The sequence below is a fragment of the Lagopus muta genome, chromosome 1, assembly GCF_023343835.1.
Source record: "Lagopus muta isolate bLagMut1 chromosome 1, bLagMut1 primary, whole genome shotgun sequence".
NCBI classification, from domain to species: domain Eukaryota; kingdom Metazoa; phylum Chordata; class Aves; order Galliformes; family Phasianidae; genus Lagopus; species Lagopus muta.
Window position 1 is genome coordinate 8978374 of NC_064433.1, and position 20986 is coordinate 8999359.

A 20986-nucleotide genomic window follows, 5' to 3' on the forward strand; every position below is an offset into this window, starting at 1 on the left:
TTCACTTTGAGTTTCCTGAGTTGACAAGGGCTTAAATCAGAACTATAACTTTACTTTGATGTCATTTATTGTGGTTTAATACCCCTCTTTATTTATTTTTTTACAATCATGTAAAACATATAAAGAAATCTAATCTGTTAGGGAGGTGTATGAAAATTTACTGAATAGACCTTAATGGTTCCTTTATGCAGCTATAAAACACAGGGAAGCTATATGAGCAGTATGAGCAGGACTGGGAACTTTAAATGTTAAATAAATTTATTTGTTTATTGTCAAAGGTTTATTGCTCTAAGTATTTACCTTCCCCCCTGTTTAACTAGATTGTGTCTTTCTCAGACATCCACTGTAAAATAATGTGTTAAATAATGAAATAAAGAGACCTTGAAAGCAGGGATGAATAAGCCAAATTTCTTATAATATAAGCAATTTTTATATAAATATATATTTATATTGGTAGAGATTAACTCTACCAATAATAACACAGTTCCACTACAATCCTGAACACCTGAAGCAAAAGTATACTTATCATAAAGTTAAATTCATCCTTCCTTCCTTCCTTCCTTCCTTCCTTCCTTCCTTCCTTCCTTCCTTCCTTCCTTCCTTCCTTCCTTCCTTCCTTCCTTCCTTCCTTCCTTCCTTCCTTCCTTCCTTCCTTCCTTCCTTCCTTCCTTCCTTCCTTCCTTCCTTCCTTCCTTCCTTCCTTCCTTCCTTCCTCCCTTCCTTCCTTCCTCCCTTCCTCCCTTCCTCCCTTCCTCCCTTCCTCCCTTCCTCCCTTCCTCCCTTCCTCCCTTCCTCCCTTCCTCCCTTCCTCCCTTCATCCTTCCCCTTCCCTTTCCCCTTCCCCTTCCTTTCCCTCCTTTCTTCCTTTTTTTTTTTTCCCCCCTCAGTCTTTCTCCCATAGGCTAATCTGGAGGAATTCAACAAAGCTCTGAAGATGAGCTCTGGATAAACCATGGAGGTTTTTTCATCTCACCTTTAAAATAGTAGCTATCTAAAATCTTTTGCTTTATGTCATAGGCAGCTGAACAGTGTTTAATGATTGTATATAATGTAATAGATACCATGTTGCTGTAAATCAGAATAGCTCCATTGAAACCTGTTTAAATCTATACTGGATGTAGATCTAGCTTTTTCTAAAGATGTATGACCATTGGTACCTGATATTTCATTTTTTCCAGGCGGGCAATTCTTAAAAACTTATGTAAAACATAGTAAACCATAAAAATATTTCTAAAATCATGGTACATGAAATCAGGAAAACCAAGGCATAATGCTACTGAAACAGTAATGTAGTTAAATTTGTCCAGATCCAAATCGAAAGGAAGAAAATTCTGGATTCTTTAATAATGCACAAATTGTTGGTCAGGTTTAAATTAAGTGGAGTCAATGTTGGATGCTTCAGCTGGAACATGTAATATCAGAGCTTAAGTAAAGATCTGCTTCAATTTTGTTTATTGTAATGTTTTGTGAATTTACAGTAGTTGCTCATTTTTACTCTTGCAGGCACTGAATTATTAATACATTTACACAGTTTCTCCATATTTCTTTTGTTGAAAAGAAGAAAGGAAATTCTTTTATTGAAAAAAAACAAAGGAAAATAATATTAAGAATAATACAGAAATACAACATAATTTAAATGATTTATGTCAAGAATTTGCTCAATATTCTACCATTGTGACAGTACAAGGCAGTTTGTGAATCTATAAGATAAATGTATTTTTGTGTTTATATATATGTGGGAGGAAGAATATGCATGCACTAGAGTTTGTGTGTGTTTTCATTAAGGAAGGTCAGAATGGGAAGAATTAAGAGAGACCTCTGGTAACATCCATCTCTCTCTCTTCCAATTTCCTGTTGGATTACCTTAACTATCTTTATGTTTTCTCTTCCATCTCATTTGGAAAGATAACTTAAACTGTCAGCAGTAGACCAAAGACTTAGTGTGATTTTGTATACATTTCTCTGGGGTACTCTTTTTAATACATCTCCATTATCTGTAATGCAGAGAAAGAGTAACATTTGAAGAGCAATGTCATTTTAGTGCAGTGCATTATGAGAAGCAGAGAATCAGTATTTTATCTAAGTTTGTTGCTTCCCAAGTAGTAGCCTAAGGCATGCTTCAAATTGCGCATGCATCTTCATGGCAGACATCATTTTCTGTTTGAGATTACCTAGTTAAATTAGCAAGCAAGTTACAGAGAGGGAGGATGCCAGTCAATGAGATCTCTGCAGAGGTGGTTATCACCACTGCACTGAATGCTGAGTACTGTTAGCAGAAGTAGGAAACGGCGTATAGCAATAGAGATGGATGAGCAGGCCATTTTGGGGCTGAACCCAAATGCTAATGCCGGCTTCATACAAATAGAAAATATATACATAGAAAACTTCTTCTTTTTTTTTTCTTTTTTTTTAACATAAACTTTACTGGAAATTGCTATTTTATTTCATTTTTCTTTTCTCCTATTTGAAATTCATTATTTATAATTCACAGGCATTGATGTTTATTTTCATTGTTAGACCTCATTGAAATGAAAAGATTAAATAAACAGAAAAAAAAATCAACATCTTGACTATTAAGTTAGATATTTCCATTTTAATACCATTAGGCATGAGATTTTTGCTAACATAACAGATTATGTTTGTGCTAGGGACTGTTAGTACTTTTTATGGGTGTTGAGAACTAAAATCACTCATGATGGATAATTTGGTCAGGTAGAAAATGTAAAGTCCAAGTCTTGCATAGGTTACATTCCAGGAGTCATAAACAGTTTCAGTAAAGCTAAAAGCATGTATTCATCCTTTCAGAACTGTTTCCTAAGCATAGACAATGGAAATGAGGCAGCATTTGTATTGTTGTTAGAAATGTTATATTAATGATTTGTTTTTCATCAACTCTTTCCATCTGGCCCATCTTTTTTTTTCTAACTGTTACTTAATTGAATACAAACAGTTGGTCCATTTTTCTTCATTATTTCATTCTGACACTTTTCTATAAATGGGCTTTGTCTTACAAACATGGCAGTGCCATAAATTACAGAGATGAAAAGTGTCTGAAACAAAAATGAGGAAAATTTGTTGTGTAATTTTTTCTTCAGGGCTGGATACTTTATTAAATGACAACCAAAGATATTTAAATGAGATCCTCGATCAGGCTATTTATTAAATACTTCATTCTAAACATGCTTATAAACAGCTTGAAATAATCACACGTTTAAAATCTGCTCATTCCGACGTATATCTACAACCCAGAAGCACTCCTATTAGTCATAATCACTGAATTAACTTTGTGCATAAATGTTTTTTTTTTTCATTTTCTTTGCAGAGAGAATGTGCTAATTTCATCAAGGTGCTTAAGACTTATAACCAAACACACTTGTATGCCTGTGGAACAGGGGCTTTTCATCCCGTGTGCACTTATATTGAAGTTGGAAGCCATCCTGAGGTAAATTATCTTAAAACAATATTTCTCTTTTCCCTCATTTAATCTTTATTGGTGTTTAGCCATGAGGCACACTCCCTTGTTTCTGTGGCTCAGGGAACAGATCTGGTAGGACCTGCTCCTGCTTCTGGTGCTGACGTGCTGATTGATAGATCACAACTGAATCTATGCTTTTCTCCCACACACACAGCATCCTTTCCCCCAGGGTCTTACATAAATACCAATAAGCCCATTCTGCCTACTTCATAGTTTAGCCAGTGCTTTTAATCTGAGATGAGCTTTGTCTTTTAGTGTCCTACTAGTTGGTACAGTCTGACACCACGGTAGATTTCTCCCAGCTAGGATTTAAAACAGTGTTACATATTCATAAATACCACTTCTCAGGTATGACCTGACATAGCAACTGTGTTTCATATACAACCTAAGTTTTGTTTTCTCACAAAATAAATCATTTTCCCTCTCTTTTCCTCATTTTTTTAAACCTTTATTTTGCTGACTTTTGCTTAGTACTGCAAAAAGCATAGAGTAGCTCTTGCACTGTTTTGTCAGTGACTGTGGTAACTAAATAGATAAACAGTCTTTTCCTGTGAAAAACAGTGTCATCCACAAAAAGCAATAGGTGCATGCTTATTTTTCTGGCTGAAGATTATACTAAAATATCTCTGTGCTCCTGCAGTTAATTCCATTTAAATTCTTTTCCTTTTAGGAAAGCCAATCTTTTTTTTTCTTTTTTTTTTTCTTTTTTTCTTTTTTTTTCCTATTAATCTGAGTACATGATATCAGTAAATCCACTTTTACTTTTCTTTCATTCTGACTTAACTGAGTGCTGCTCCATAGACTGTTTCAGTTTAGCAACCAGATTCTTGATGTATTTTCAGCAATCACTCACTTCATTTAAGGATATATTTTATTGTTGAATCTATAGTTATGTTACTGGTAGCTTCTGTGATCTCCAAAGAGCCACTCTTTCAACTTACCTTATGGTTTTGCAATTCAGGTTTTCAGATTTCTCTGAAAAGAAAGACATCACTGTTAACTGAATGAGGACTCAATTATTTAAAAAACAGAAATTCTTCTTGTAGAAAAGCTAACAGATTTTTTGAGTGTTGACTTTATAGTCTGGAAACTATTCTTTTCTATAAAAATGTCTTTTGATATTTGAAACATGAGTCTTTATAATGTTCTAAACAAAAGGTTTTGAAGGAATAAAGAGTAAAGGATCTGCAATGTAGAAGGTTTTTGTGTATATATATATATTTTAATATATATGCATATATATATTAGTTAATGCTTTATTCCAGAATGCATTTTTGGCAATTAGTGATTGTATCTTGACCACACACAGTATGTCATTGCTTACTGCATTAAACAGATTCTCTGCTTCCTGAGATCCATTTGGGAATTGGTAGACGTATTAATTAACTCCAGTTCCGTAAGATGTGTGTCAATCAATCCTTGGCTATCTGCCAAGTGAATCTATCTGCAGAGAGATAGCTGGTATGAGGTCATTTACTTCTGCATTTGGCTGTTTTATGACTGTGCCATAAAAATAACACACACTTTATCAAGAATTTATAGGAAGGGTGATCTGAGATGCGAGGCCATATCCAACCTTGGTTTAACATTCTGTGTTTTGAAAGACTTGGGTCAATGATGCATTTGGCCCAGGAGCTGAAAGAGGATGTTTGTTTTAGCTTCCTTCTAGCAGTTCATAACCATCAACAAAATATAAATCATTGCTTTTTTTGGTCAGTTTGTTAGCACCCAGTGCCGGAATCATTTTTGTGGACTGTGATTTCAGCTTCCCAAACCAGAGAAAGGACGATCTTCCTCAGAACTGCCGTGGTCACTGTTAGCTTCTGATTTCATACTTAAACTGTGAATGAAATTATCCTCACCTTCTGCTTCTGTATTCTCTGGATTACTGTGCAGGAGTAGTCACTTTTCAGTCCATCTCTATCTGTGCTGAGAGAAACTGGGGCAAGAAGGAGGCAGCTGCACCCACCTAATATCAGGCTTTCACAAATGTGATAGTCAGCCTGTGACCTGTCTTGATAAAGCGAGAATGGGTTGAGTTAGGTTTGCAATGAGAAATATTCTGGACTGCCTCTCTCTGAGTTAGAGCTTTTTCTTTTACACCAGCAGCCTAGGTAGGAATTACAAATGTGCACCTTCTGCAGGAGCAGGGGCAAGAGGAGTGTGTTTGACTGACAGCAGCTATTCCAGAGCGGGGGATGCAATCTTAGCCCTGCACTCTGCATCTGTAGAAGCCAGCTGGTTTATATGTTGATGTCAAACAGCAGCAATGGACATGTCAAAGAGCCACTGCTTCTGTATCATAAACAGTTTATGCCTTCATAACACATTAAAAAAGGTAAAAAGTAAAAATGGTGGTGAGGGATTGATTTTGAGTAAAAAAACTGCTCTCTAAAATATTTCCTGAAGATTCATTTTTAGCCACAAAATTGTGGAAAATTAACGAACTTCACCATCTGCTTGTTTATTTTAAATCACTTAGAGAGGTAAATCTGAACAGATTAGAGGAATAGTTGGCGAATGTACCTACTGTCTAATAAAATTGCTTGTTTATGTGATGGCAGAATAGAACCCACCTGTCTGAGACTGCTGGAGGAGAGGAAATTAGTGTGTGTCAAACTGAAGAGGATGGAAAAAATGTAATTTAAAGAAAAGAGTGGGAAGTGATAGAGGAGACACTGGAAGCAATTGGCATAGGCTGCAAGAGACTGGAATATGGTACAACTCTTATGTCTGGGGAAAGGAAGTAAATTACTTTGTGTGACAGTCATAAAGTAATGGGGAATATGATTTGTTAAGTCTGTTGAATATCTCTTCGATATGAAACAGTATTACAGCCCTATTCCATACTTGAAGAAAGCCATTTCTAGTGATGAAACTAGGCAGATATAATTGAGTTTGATGAACTACAGTATAGGAAATAATAATAAAAAGGTAAAAGGATATGAACAGCATGCTGTGCATCTGATTAAAAATGATCTGTGCAAATGTATACAGCCTAATATGTTGTGAATTACACTGCATTCTGAGGAGTAAAGCAGACTAATCTGTGCTTAAATCCATTCCAGATGTGGGAGTGAATAACCACAGTATTTAGAGAGAAGAATAAAGCTAATGTTTGAATAGACTTTAAGCACGTAAGCCATGAGTAAGCAGGAAAGAACATATTTAGACAGAACATAACATGTGTATGCGCAGAATACCTGAGAAGAACCTAATTTAAACCTTGAGGTCATCCATGGAAGAGGCTATATTTGTACCTTCACTGAATGGGGCGAAGTGGCTTGTATGCAAATGTTTATACTGCATGTATCTGAATTTAAGTAAGATGACCTAATACAAACACTTACATCAGCTTTGGGGACCTAAAGTTTGGTAACATGCAACATTCTCTCCAGGTAATGGAGTATAATTCAAGAAAGCAATTACTACACAATATAAGAAAGTAATTAGCCGAGCTATGCTTTACTCCCACTGACTTCTGTGGAAACAGTACCAAATGTGCAGAAATGATATCCTTATGGCTGCAAAATTGCAGAAGTCAGATCTGCACTTGAAAGGAACACATACAACTGCAGAGAGACACAGAGGTGCATTAAACTCACTAGTAAAGCACAACAGGATGCAAAATGCACCTGCTTGTGCGTGCCTGAGCAGGGGGAGCAGCCCTATTCCATTTCCCCAGGGCTCCCTTTGGGGTAGTTTGCATGAACAAGTGGGAAACAGTTCTGTTTAAGGAAAGAACAGAATTTTCCATTTACTTAACCCTTACATACAGGTGGAAGTATAGAGAGTGCAGTTTTTTTAACACTCAAGGCAGGAACTGCAAAGAGTTGTACAAAACTGTTTGCCAGATCCTCAGCATGAATACATTAGAATTTCTTCAGTCGAGGTAACTCAATAGATGCTGTCTGAAAAACTAACCCAGTTTCTTTTATTGTCTTCTAATTTTAGATTTCTTGTCAATGTCTGACAGATTAAAACTCATTTTTAACTGGATGAACTTAAAAGGTCTGAGATCCCTTTAGTTGCAGTTTATTTCTCATTCGCAATCAATAAAGAAGCTCTAAGTTTAGTTCAGATTTATGATGTACATAAAACATTAAGTTATTGCATATGAAGTTATATAACGCTACCACCTGTAATGTATTTACTTTTTCCGGTCTCTGTGTATTTTAAAAAATTTTAGTTCAACTCATAAAATTTTGCTGAATTATACCTTCTTCTTTTTTTTCCCCCTTCTGTACTTTACATTAGAAGAGGTCTAGAGTGCATTTTCTAAGTAATAGACATCCTGTTCTTATATATTTATGCATCTGCTTTTTCCAACCGTCTCTACATATATATGTTGGTATATATTACACAAATATATGAATATAGTGATAGAAAAACAGGGTTTTTTTGTTTTTTTTTGTTTTTTTTTCTTAAAAGAATGACTTTGCAGGGACACTTTACTTAAAGAACCAGTGCTACTGTTGAAACAAAATGTTGTGTAACATGTAAGAAGCCTACAGGAAAGCTGGAAGGGACATTTTAGAAGGGCACATAGTGACAGGATGAAGGGAAATGGTTTTAAATTGGAAGAGGGTAGATTTAGTCTATATATTGGGAAGAATTTTTTTCTGTGAGGGTTGTGAGACACTGGAACAGGTTGCACAGAGAGGTTGTGGATCCTCCCCTCCCTGAAAACATTCAAGGCCTGGCTGGATGTGGCTTTGAGCAATCTGGTCTAGACGGAAGTGTCCCTGCCTACAGTAGGGGGGTTGGACATAGATGATCTTAAAGATCCCTTCCAACTTCAATCATTCTATAATTCTATGATTCTATTCTATCATTCATTTTCTACTATAAAATCCACAGTGAAATACTGATTTCTCTAGCAGCAGATGTGGCATAAATTGGTCCAGCTTCATTGAAGACGGTAGAGTAGACTACATCAGTTAAGAATCTGATCTACTGTTTTTAAGTAAAACATTTGAGCAAACGATTTTTTAGGTTAAGAATCAACTGAGATTAATTGACTTCCCATCTAATTTATTATACCTTTATGTATTTATTATATGCTTACCAAATACATATAAAAAATAAGAATGGAAGAGATACTTTTAAAGGATGACCCTTATTTGTGATGATGGTACATCATGTTGATGTAGTAATTATGTGATACAATTGTTTTTATTACATACCAATTCTAAGCATAACTGTAATCATAGAGAAATGTTGATAAAAGAATATCTAGTTTACAGGCAGTGAGAGCTTATTTCAGTCCGGAGATTATGTACTTTTCAAGCTAGTTCAGATCCAGTCAGTACACATGAAAATAAAGATCTCCAGCTTGTGTAAGCGCTTGCCCTGGAAGAACAATTATTTCTTTACGCTTTCTGCTATATTAGAAAACTGCAGGTACTGGATTTTTTTGATGTAGTTCAGGTTTGCAGAAGTTTGTAGGCATCAGAGTAGCCATCATTAAGCTCACATCAGTCCAGGCATCTCACAGGACCAATGGCTAAAATCACAAAATAAAGGGCCTTGATTCCTCTGGAGGCTGATGTATCTACAAACCATCATTTCTACTAATCCACATTGCATTGATTTCCAATCCCTTAGGCTACCCTACATGAAGACTGCATGAAATCAGGCTTTTCACATGTGTACAGTTTACCTCCACTTGTCAAGAAGAGTAGCTCTTGGCATGTGTATAATCTTCCTAGCGTTTAGGAAGTATGTAGTTTTATATGCAGTTATATGTAGCTATATATAGTATGTAATATTTTTTGCAAGCCTTAATTGACTGTATTATCAATTGGGAAGGGATATGTCAAGAGAACTTTCCCTTGACTCAAAGACAATATTTGCAGGAGTACAGAAAGGGAACAGAGAACATCTCTATCCTTTGTCATAGCACAAACTAGGTGAGCAGTTTATTCTAGTAATCTTTGACAAATACTTCCATAAGAAAACCAGGATGTGTTGTTGGACAATCAACATATTGATAAGCACCATCATGCAGCAGTATTTATTTCTTATTTCCCAAATGGCATCTCTTGTTACATGGTATAATCTCGTGATAAAGTTACAGAAGTAGGAGATCAACATGAAGAGGTAACTTGATCCCCTTTTAAAAGACTTTTTGAAAAACTCCATAAACCTCTTTGTTAACAAATATGACTCATGCTGATGGTTAAAGCCTATTACTTAAGAAGGCCTCTCCTTGAATACATTGCTTTGTAGTTTACAGGCAGTGAGAGCTTATTTCAGTCCGGAGATGATTCAGTCTGGAATACATTGACTTCAGTTGCATTTTGAACACTTGACTGGTAAATGATATGATAACAAAATTCAGATTTTTCAAAATCCCATTCTGTCACTCTGAAACAAAAGATAATTCCAATAAAAATTTATTTCCAGAGTAGTTGTTTTAAAGTGAGACTGTTATTCTTAATATATTAATTTAGCCGTTTAATTTATGAGGTAAACTTCATTAAATTGAGTAGAACACATGACAACAGTGGCTGAAATCATTCCTACCCCTCACTGTTAGGAAAGTCTACACAGACGCTACAGAGGTTTCATCCCAAGCAAAGAGAGATACTGAAGAAAAGAATATTGTGATTTTTTTTTTAAGTATCCGATTTTAACAGGATAAGAATTGATTTCCTAATAATATTATAATAGTTACTAAACTTTGGAGTAAACCACAAAGTTAAATGTATAATCATTTAGATTTGCAGGCAATGTTCATTTCCCTGATAGTCAGTCAAGAAGGATGAACATTTATGACAACGGAATATTTGAGAACCAGCTGATCCACACTCTTCCATTTATCAGCAAAAAGATAGAATTGTAAAAATAGGACTACTCCAAATTATATATTTGCAAATAATCTGGTTCAGTATCTTGAAATTCAGATACAGTGAAAATACCATTTGGGGGGAAAGTATTTAGTATAGGGTCATACTTTAACCTCTTACGGGAAATGTGAATGTTGTAGGTTTTCAGTTGTCTTTCAATGCATTCAGTTCTGCCCTTGTATATTTCATAATTACACCTATGCAATTTGGAATCTATTTATGTCTGAAGTGACAGAAAGTCAGTAATTATGTCTGAGATTCACTTGGAGATTTACAAGTTGAACATTTACAAGATGGAAATGAAATCAAATTTTAAAACTGTCATGAGTCAAAACAGTATGCTGAATTATTTTATTTTTACACCTTTATTTCAAAGACCACAGACTTAATTGACAAGCAAAATGAAAGTGCAGTTCTTCATTAAGTCATATAGAGAAGAGGTCTGAGATATAAGAAGCAGAACAAAGACATGAAATTTATAAGTGCCATGGCCATTTGTTGCGCAGCAGAAAACACTAATGAATCCCCTATAATTATTAAAGTCTGATTAGTTCAGCTATTTAGCAAATAACTTTTGTTTAGAACTTGATAAATATATCTAAACTGTTATGGCAGATCTCTGAGTCCATTCATAAACAATATAGAGAGATATATAGAGATATTAATAATTTAAATCTAATAACTCTAAATTCACTTTACTGTATTTATATGTTGTAAAGAAAATGTAAATTAAAGTCACACTGCAGGTGATTTTCCAGCACTCTGCAGTTTGGTTTAATTGAAAACTTCCATGAGATGAAAGAGCACTGATAAGAATGAGGTCTGTAGTTTCTGGTGTTTCTGTGGATCTGGTTTGATCAATAGAGGCTTGCCATGCCACTGAATGAAATTTGGTAGTACCAAAATCCTGTGTATTTTCTTTCGTTTTTCCAAAAAAATTACCTCACACAAAGCAACAACCAAAAAATATATCTAGATTTTCTTCAAAGAGCCTAGCATGAAGGGTAGCATTGATTTTTAACCCACCGTCTCCTAATGAGTGAAATCTATGCGCTAGCACGCTTCCACTGAGATAACTAAGAAGACCATTGTTCCCCAAATGTACCAAGCTTTTGGCCTTCTGTTACTGAGAAATGCTGGTTGATTACAGTGGAGGACTGTATACAGTATGCCACAGCTGAATGACTTCCATGAATGAGAAACTAAAGCCAGTCGACATATTCATTAGGTTCAAAGAAATGTGTCTCAGAACTGTGGGAAAACTTTTGTTTATGCTGCTAGAGGGGAGAAAAAAAAAAAAAAGAAAAAAAAAAAAGAGAGAGACCTCCATGGAAGGAATGGAGTGTGTGCACGTGCACATACAGGACTACTAAGTGGATTTTCACTTCTAAGACACGTACGATTTTACTTTATGCATCTATGCCTTAAAATCATGTCACAGAAAGGATGAGTGACATTGAGTATGTTCAGATAATGCATGATTCAAGTTAAAGGAACTCTTAGGATTTGATTCTAATATTGTTCTATTTTAAAATCTCGCGTGCTTTTTCATGAAACAGTTTTCTTCAGTGGAGCCCTGTATCAGTGTAACAGACTGATGTTTATTTGTTTGTCAAATTAGAGCAGAAGCATCATTTTCTAGCATAACTAGAGAAATGACTCAGTGTTTTGTGATTGCTTTAAAAATATTAATTTTAATGATTGCTACTAGTGAAGCTGAGAATACATCCACTATTTGTAAGTGGATATTAATTATTTTTTCTATCAATTAAAGGGTGTTATGATAAATTATTTATTTCCAGAATGTAAATATTCTCACTGGCACATGATTACCTAATTTTGCCCTGAGATAATGCAATTATCCTTACTCATTACAAACTTAGATTGTTTTATTTAGAGAGATGACAGTCAGATTGAAATGTAGATCCAGTTTTCTGCGTGCGATTACTGTGTTCATCCATGAGCAAAGTTCCTAATAGCACAGAAGCTCAGCATTTGCCTCTTGTTACAGTAACAATTTGAAGCATTAACCCAGCTTCACAGTCATGAAACATATGCAAAATTTCATCCACTCACCTCCTGAAATAAAGACAAGTATGGCTGAATCCTTTGATCTTTCAACCAACACAAGGGAGAAAAAAAATAACAAACCACCATCTGTTGAGAAAACAATTTAATAAAAACAATGGAAAGCCAGCATATAGTGTAGACAGCTTTAATTGAGGAAATGATTTATAAATAGAATTATTTCTTGACTTAGAGGTGCAGAAAGAAGCAAAACTGAAAGAAGTCATTACCAAGCACAGATTTTGATAGATCAGCATCAAAGCAACAATTTTTATTGTGTGATCCTTGTCACAAATCTCCATTTGACATGGCCTGACCTCATGGAGAAGAATCACATGTTAAGTGTGATTTCTACAGCTGAAGGAAATGACTGTATTTCGTTTGTAGCTCAGTACAAACATCTTGTCAAATAGGCTTTAAACAGTCAAGGTCACAATGCAGCAGGTTTCAGCTGTGGGCGATGCTCCACATTCAGGCCACGGAGCTGTGAAATGCACAACCACAAACTAATGGGAGAATATCATAAATATGCAGATGCAAGGAGATAACCAAGATCCTGCTGACATTGACTGACTTTGCTGGACTTTGTCTAAAATTTTATGAGCTAATGTGTTGTGAAGTATTACTCAGATTTGAGTTTTAAAGGCTGTGGGTTATATTCAACTCTCAGAACTTAAGCGTACTATTTAAAAAGTGAGTCTGAAAACATCACTTATTTCCATACTTATAGACCAACCTCATACATACCCCTTTTGCATCCTCTCATTGTGTGTTCTGCACAGTGGCAGGCCTCTGGTCATTCCCTGAAAGACCCAGGCTGTTTGTGGCAGCAGTATGGCCTTCTTGGTGGCCATGGCTAAGTTTCTTTACAAACACATCCTCCTGCTACATGTGGTTGTAAGAGACTCACTCAGAATACCCAGAAAAAAAGCATTTCTCCAGTGCAAAGATGAGAGTACTCATGGATTTAAAAGTAATTTTTCAGACGGATTCAGGAAATAAAAAAGTAGTTTTCCAACACTTGGAGGCTCTCTTGGTGTGCTTCCAAGCACCCTATTCTTCCTTTCATTAACAGCTGCATTTGGCATGACGAAACTGGCTTCTCCACAATGATTAAATCTTATTTCTCCTTTGACAAAAAGCAGAGCAGCTGCAGGTGAAGCTACTACTTCTGTGAGTAAAGACCAGTGCATAGGTATTTCCAGTGGTTGCCTGATGGAACACTAAATAATTGTTCTTCTCTTGCTATCTTGACCATCCTCTTTTTATGGACAGACTCATATTTATATGAAAATGTTTCCATAATACTTTCCAGATGCCTTCTTGTTTTTACAAGATACATAAACTGAATTTCTTCTCTGTCTTGTGTTGTACAAAGAACATCTCAAATATGTTACTATCAAAATAAGTTTGAAAAATACTATTCAGTTCAATAAGAAAATAATGGTTAATATTGATGCTTTGATTAATGATTAGTACTTTGCTTGTTAAAGAGAATATAAGAATAAGAATTAATAAATAAGAATTAATAAATAAGATTTAATATATAAATATATACGAATAAGAATTAATCTCATACATGAATATAAGCCATGGAGAATATGCCTGCAAAAGGGAAGATCTCTCCAAAATATGAGCAGGTAGTTTAACCAAGACACCACTTTCTAAATTTAAAAAGTACCTTTATAAACTAAAAGACAATGGTTTTTTTTTTTTTTTTTTTTTTTTTTTTTTTTTTGTATACAATCTTTCATCCTTTTTCATCACTTTTTTTTTCTGGTATAAAATGACACAGATTAACCATCAAGTATTTCAAGATCTTAAAAGTCTGATAGGATTCCTTCATCCTTAAACAGTACTTTTGTGGGAATATGAGGCCCAGTACAGCAATGAATGTTTGATTGCTGCACTAGTACCTTGCACTATAAGGAAATCTAGATTTAGGAGTGGGAAATGAATAAGAGATTGTGTTTTGTGCAGAGAAGGAACAAAGGACTGTTTATAAAATTATCTAAAAAAATCAGACATAGAAACAGGGTATGGGCATGGAATCATAGACTCTTTAGAGTTGGAAAGGACTGCAGAAGGCCATAAATAATCATTTTTCATATATGTTAGTCCTTATGTCTTTTGCTGTGAAGAATTAATCAATTTATTGCTGGATGTCTCTGAGATATTAGGAATAGTAACTAGCAACAATAGTAATGAAATAGGCAATATATTAAATGTTTGTGCTAGTCCCATATGCCTACTGCTTATGTGATGTTGGAAATCAATCTAAGGGATCACAGCAGCTCTTTCCGTCCTGAAAATCTAAGAATAAAACCTCTTGAATTCAGAGGGGAAAAAAAAAATTTACTCTTCCATTCACTTTCAGTTCTAGTTTACATAGTTTGTAACAATTTGCTTTTTGTTTGTGGCACTCAGTAAATCTCTTTGGAAATGTGCTGGCTCCTTTTTGAGCTCTTGAGCATAAACTAGACTGAATCTATATCTTCTTTCAAATATCATTCATATGAGAGAAATGTACTGTGCCCCTCTGTTTCTTCCTTCACCTCTCCCTCGTTTATGTAAGACAGATGATTTAGTGACTATGACTTGACTCAGAAGGAATACATGCCTGAGACTTCTACGTGCCCCTGTGGACTTTTAGTAAATTAGTTATTTCCTAAGTAACTTATTTCACTGGAAAAGGGTGAGTAACTTTCCACTATTACTCGGGAACTCAAGCAAAGACAATTTAATACTTTTTTTTTTTTTTTTCCTTCAGCTACTAAGTTATTCATTTTTATTTACTTCATAAAGGAAATTTTATTTTTTAAAATGTTTTTTTTTTTTTTCTTTAGCTCTATGAGTCAAAAAAAAATAATGTGAGGAACAGACTAGAGAAACCAGTCAGTTGCCAGTGGAAAATATAGATAGAAAGAAGTAGTGTGTAGAATAAATAAATGCATAGTGGTGAATTCACACCTATAAGAAGTTCGGGTGACTTATGGCATCTAATCTATTCTACTTTGTTTACATCTGCAGTTATCTAAAGTCTGGACTGTCTTCTCACCTAATGATATAATTCACAACTGGCAATTATTGCAGTAGAGTAGTAATTTGCAGTTTTATTCTTTTTCAAATATTTTATGTCTAATTATAATCATATATATTGTCCAGTCCTAAGCAACTATCTTCTTTTTCACTGTGTGCATCAGTCAGCTCCAGAAGAGCTGTCATGTGATTTTTCTAACATTTTCATGTATTTCACTAAAGAAATATTACCTGATTTGTGAAAATCTGTGGATTCCTTTGAGTTGCAGCATGATCACATTTAGGGAGATACACTACTAAATGTTTGCAAGCACCTAATCAGATGAGAGCACAATACTCTCCATCAGTGAAATATGATCCATAGTGAATCTTTCATGGGAGTGCTAATAACTACCATTAGTTAAAGTGCTCTGATGTCACGGTATAACAGTATATGTCTTTAGATGTGTATCATTACAGCAATGTAATTAAAGATTATTTAGTTATTAAATGATTATGTTTGAGCCTTACCATTGCTTCAAACATGCCTTTGGAAAGAAATTAATCAAGGAAATTAAAAATCATCTTAAATGCAGAATATCTGGCAAACCATGCTTGGCAGAAAGCTGAGGAAGTCCAGTTATTTTTAAAATAATCTTGCTTGTCCTTGTATGTAAGACAAAGTTTATGCTGTTGATTAAAAAGAACAATGGCAAAATGGCAGAATAAAAATGCAGTGTAAAAATTATCATTGTACTGTTTCAAGTACTGCTTGAATGTAGAGCTCGAATAACACTGTGGATGGGAGAAAGATCAAAATTTGCTTGATCCTTTTCATACCTATTCTCTACATGGAGTTGAAATTCTGGAAATGAATGACTAGAGTTTTACCAACAGCTCTATCTGACTCATCGGAAGATGCTTTCAGGAATTGCTAGCCCAGTGCTTTCTTGTGTTCTTAATATAAACCATACCAGGAATGTTGACCAAGTGGCTTGATCTGGGTGTAAACATTTCTGAGCATTGTTCAAGTGAGAATATGACATGGGTGACACCCTTGACAGAGTGGGGCACTACAAAAGTGAGAGAAATTTATTTTTCCTCATAATTTCTGAGCTGGATTGAAAACTCATAGATGTTCATAGATGTTGACTTAAAAATCATTTCCTAGTTTTATGCAAACCAGCAGTGACAAATGTACAGTATACTTTGCTTTTCCCTTTGTTTAAATAGAAACAATCCATTGGGTAAACAGAATCATCTAAGACCTTTTCACATGTACACAAGAAGGTATAAAGTTCAAATCTCTGCTGTCCTCCTGAAACACTGGCTTTGCTCCAGGCATTGACATTGTTCACATACTTTAAGTTTTATCCTTATTTAAATGTTTTGCCTGATCATGTCTTTTAACAAAAGGGGGAGAAAAAAAAAATCTCTTGTACTGCCAAAAGTTTTGCTCATGACATGCTGAGAAAAGTATTGTTAAAAAAAAAAAAAAAAAGTTTTTTTGGATAGAAATTTGCATCTTTCATGCTATGATTTGTATTTTCACATCAGTGAGATAAATTAGCACTAGTGTCATCATCTTATCAGCCATATGCAAATCTACTGCACAATTTCATTGGAGGATGACACCAATATTATAGATTCTCCCTCAGACCTCAGGCTTCTCAGGAGGCCAAGAGGTTTGGCCTTAATTGGGTTTACTGTCTACAATTGAGATTTCTTAAAAGATGAGGCTTCAGTCATTGTTATGTGAAAATGATCCCAGGCCCCCAGGCCAGAAGAAACCTCCTCCAGACAAGCTAAAATAACCCTGGTGGAGTTGTCTGCACAGTGAATAAGCTTCAGATGTCCTTCAAAGACCCTCTATACACGCAATGGCCTAGTTTCCAAAATATATAAAGTTATAGTATGTAAGAGTGAAAATAATAATAGTAATAATAATTATTAATATTAATAATAAAACACATAATAGAAGAAGTCTAAGAAGAATTGGCCTTTCCATTCTACAGTTTCTTAGATACTACAGATTTTTACTTCTTGAGCAGAGTAGAAAGACTAGAAGTATATATATTGGTTGTTCCTGCCTGATTCCAGACATGCTGTTGAAGGGAAATTAAGAAGGAAAAAAAAAGTCTGAGAAAGTAAGACTCTATCCCAACGAATTATTTTCCCCTGATGTATAATTTATTTTTTCTAATTATGAGTCAGTATATGTGTAATCAAAAAACAAATGGCACTGATTACTTTTTCAAAGCAGTAAATCAAATCATTTCATTCTTTACTTCCAGGTTGTTTGAAGTATGGAAACAGCACAAAATCTGAAAAAGTTTACAAAACATTACTTTCTGAAGCTGACATTTATTTACCAGCTTGCAAAGGGTTTCATAAGAGATACGACTGCACATACAATACAAACCATGTGTCCAACAGCAGAAAACTGGAACAAAAATACTGTTGTTTTTTTTTTCTTTGCTTTAGTCAGGTTTCATTTTCTACTTGACTAAGCATCAGTGATCGTGAAGGTGCTGTATCAACACTAGTCATGGTGGCACATTCAATTTAGCTATAGCCAGTTGAAGTGCTTAACTGCATTTACTTTTTCTGAACAACAGTTTGTTTTATTCTGTTTTAACAAACCTTCCTGTTTATGCATTTTATCATCTTCAGTTATAAGAAATGCAGATCTGGTTTCATTACTCAAGTGTGGGAGTAGTGAAAGAGTAACACCCTTCATCAGCTTATGGTTGCTATGCCAAAGATCTTTTTCTGGAATAGTTACTGGACAAGAAATCTCTTGAAGTTTGTAGACTTTAATCTAGATAAAGAATTTTGGTTCCTCATTGAAAAATCTGTTAAACTCATACTGAATTTAGGACATGGAAAGTTTACGCATCACTTAATATGGAACAAGATCACAAAAATACTTCAATCTGATACATCTACTAAATTTATATATTCTCTGAAAGATTAGTGGGGATATATATAAAAGTAGTGGGAAAAGTTGACTTTGATTAACCTCAGTAAAGGGAGGGAACCAGAAAATGAGAGTTTGAACAAGGCAGTCGGGGTTTGGATTGTGGAAGACTTCTCCGCATTACTTAAGCCTTGTCCATAAGTAAACCTGTGAATGTCTCACGAAGGTAGTGTAAATCCCTGTACAGACATTCTCATTTCAGTTTAAGTATTATTTCAGATCTGCTTTTAGCTGCCTGCAAGTGACTGAAATAAGCTGTTCTTAAACTAAGCTCAGTGTACAGTCACAGAGTGCATCTGTTTACAGGAGCCTCATTACATTCAAACATACTGATACAGCTCTGAAGATTAGTGCTTGGATTGAATGTGCCTGTGCAAAGATTATAGCATGATACATTTTTTAACTCAAGATAATTTCCTGACATTATAAAAACAGTGACATATCACAAACACAAAATAAAAGTCTTAAGAGAAAGCTGGAAGAAAGTAAATGTCTGGGTTTTTTTCTTCTTCTTCTTTTTTATTTTTATTTTTATTTTTTTTTCATTTAAGAATGATAGAGAATCCTTTGAAAACTGTGATTTATTTTAACTGACATTACAACAAGTAGCTTAGATAGCACTTAAGGACTTAGTTGTTTTTTTTTGTTGTTTGTTTTTTTTACAATTAGTGTATTTCATAGAGTATTAATGATAATCAATAATGAAATAAAAAGAAGAAAGGAAAACAAAAGAAAAAAAGGAAATTGCATATTCTATCTCAGAATAAACATTGAAACTGTTCTTAATAATATTTTTTTAATAGACTTCACTCTTGTGTTTTTGAGTGTTTTCTATGATTTTTTAAGAAATCCTAATTCTAAGAATCTGCAATAAGAGAAACGACAACCAAAATTCAAGCAGAATCCTTATTAAAAACCAAAAGCAGTGCTACAATATTGCAATAAAAAGCAGTATTTTAAGAAGACAAATAAAGCATGTGAGAATTAGTGTCTATTGTAAGAAGAGAGATTTTAAATGTACTAACCTTCTGATAAGAGCTGAGGAGAGCTGTAAAAGTAAGCATAAATAACTATCATTATCATTACACAAATAAAGGAATGAAGTAATGCTGAATTTAGTCACAATAATAGATAACTGTTCAACTAACTTCTGTTAAAAAGAGATTGCTGTATTTTTTTCAAGCAATTAAGACAAAGAACTTTGGAGCTGAATATTTGTTTCTAAAGCCAAATCTCTTGTGCTCTGTGATTATTGTCTACTTGTTGATATCTATACAGCTAGGATTAGGCTCTATATGCCAGTCTGTCAAACTTTGGCATTAATGACCTAGGTATATAATTGCACACTAAGGTGCTTTTATAAAAGTAGCCTCAAAACCCCATTCAGAAGTAACCTGAGCAAATGATTTCATTGTTTCCAGTAATATGTAATTATATGTATTGTAATATGTGTATATGTACATATGTAAATTAAAACCAAATCCAAAACCTTTATGCATTTAGATACTTCTTATGGACAAACTGTTATTAAGTCTCAGTTCTTGATAGTTAGAGAGTAATATAGACATTCTGAAGATGAAAGGAAAGAGATTTGGAATTTTTGAAGTTGCAAGGAACAATAGTTTATGAAATGAATAGCAGTAGGAAAGTATGCAGGAGGATCTGAGACTTATATTTGGTCTTTCCTGGCCTAAGTTACTCCTTCACAATTTAGTTTACAGACTAATTTCAAACAGTGGAAGATATTTTACTTTATCTGAATCTTCTCATGTACAGTCAACTACTATAGTTACCTAGCCTTATATCTTGTAAATATGGAGAGCTATGCAACTTCAGAAATCATGCATCTGTTATAATATCACAGATACTCATTTCCACGAAATAAAAAATACAAGATAAGCAGGAATACAGAAACAATACATTTCAGAAAAGTTCCTGGATATCTGTTTACAATTTTCTCAACTAGAGAGAATAATGTTAAGCAAATTGAATGAAAGAAAGGAACTTAGGTACCAGTATGACATTTCAGATAAAATTTAATTGTATAAGAAGCAAATCAGTATCCAACTAGAAACAGCTCACAGTATCCTTCAGAAAAATATCAACGTAGATTTTTATGTTCAGAATATTTGAAATGTAGGAGTGCACATATACGTGTCTGTTAGAATCATTTGGCTTTCTTCCTTAGATACTACCATCTAAGATGGTAGGTCAAATCCCCATGTTGAAAATTATTTTGGTGTATTCAATTATAAATGCCTAAAAGCTCATGTGATGGAAAGGTAGAGGTGGTAGACAGGTAGGAATGCAGCTGAAGGAGAAAAGCATCTGGACACTATAAGACAGAGCAAGTCTGGTCTATTTTACATCCTGTTATTGTCACTTCGTTTTATGTTTGCAGCTTACACATACTAATTTTTTAACAAGAATCTTCTACTGACCGTTAACTGTTCTATGCAGGGACATATTGTACAAATCTGCCATAGCATCATCATCATGATTTTTTGTTTGTTTGTTTCTCACATCATTTAAGAAGATTAACAGTGCAGAATTTAAAACTTGTGACCAAAAACTAATAAAATGACTTAAAATGAA

The 20986-nt window shown here is 34.4% G+C and overlaps 1 protein-coding gene across 1 annotated transcript in view; it reads left to right on the forward strand.

Annotated features, from left to right (window-relative positions):
• SEMA3A (semaphorin 3A) overlaps positions 1-20986 on the forward strand; it is a 170990-nt gene that overhangs the window by 65563 nt on the left and 84441 nt on the right. Inside the window, exon 4 of the mRNA XM_048934056.1 lies at positions 3323-3442. Coding sequence (XP_048790013.1) covers positions 3323-3442 — 120 coding nt within the window. The remainder of the gene's footprint in view (positions 1-3322; positions 3443-20986) is intronic.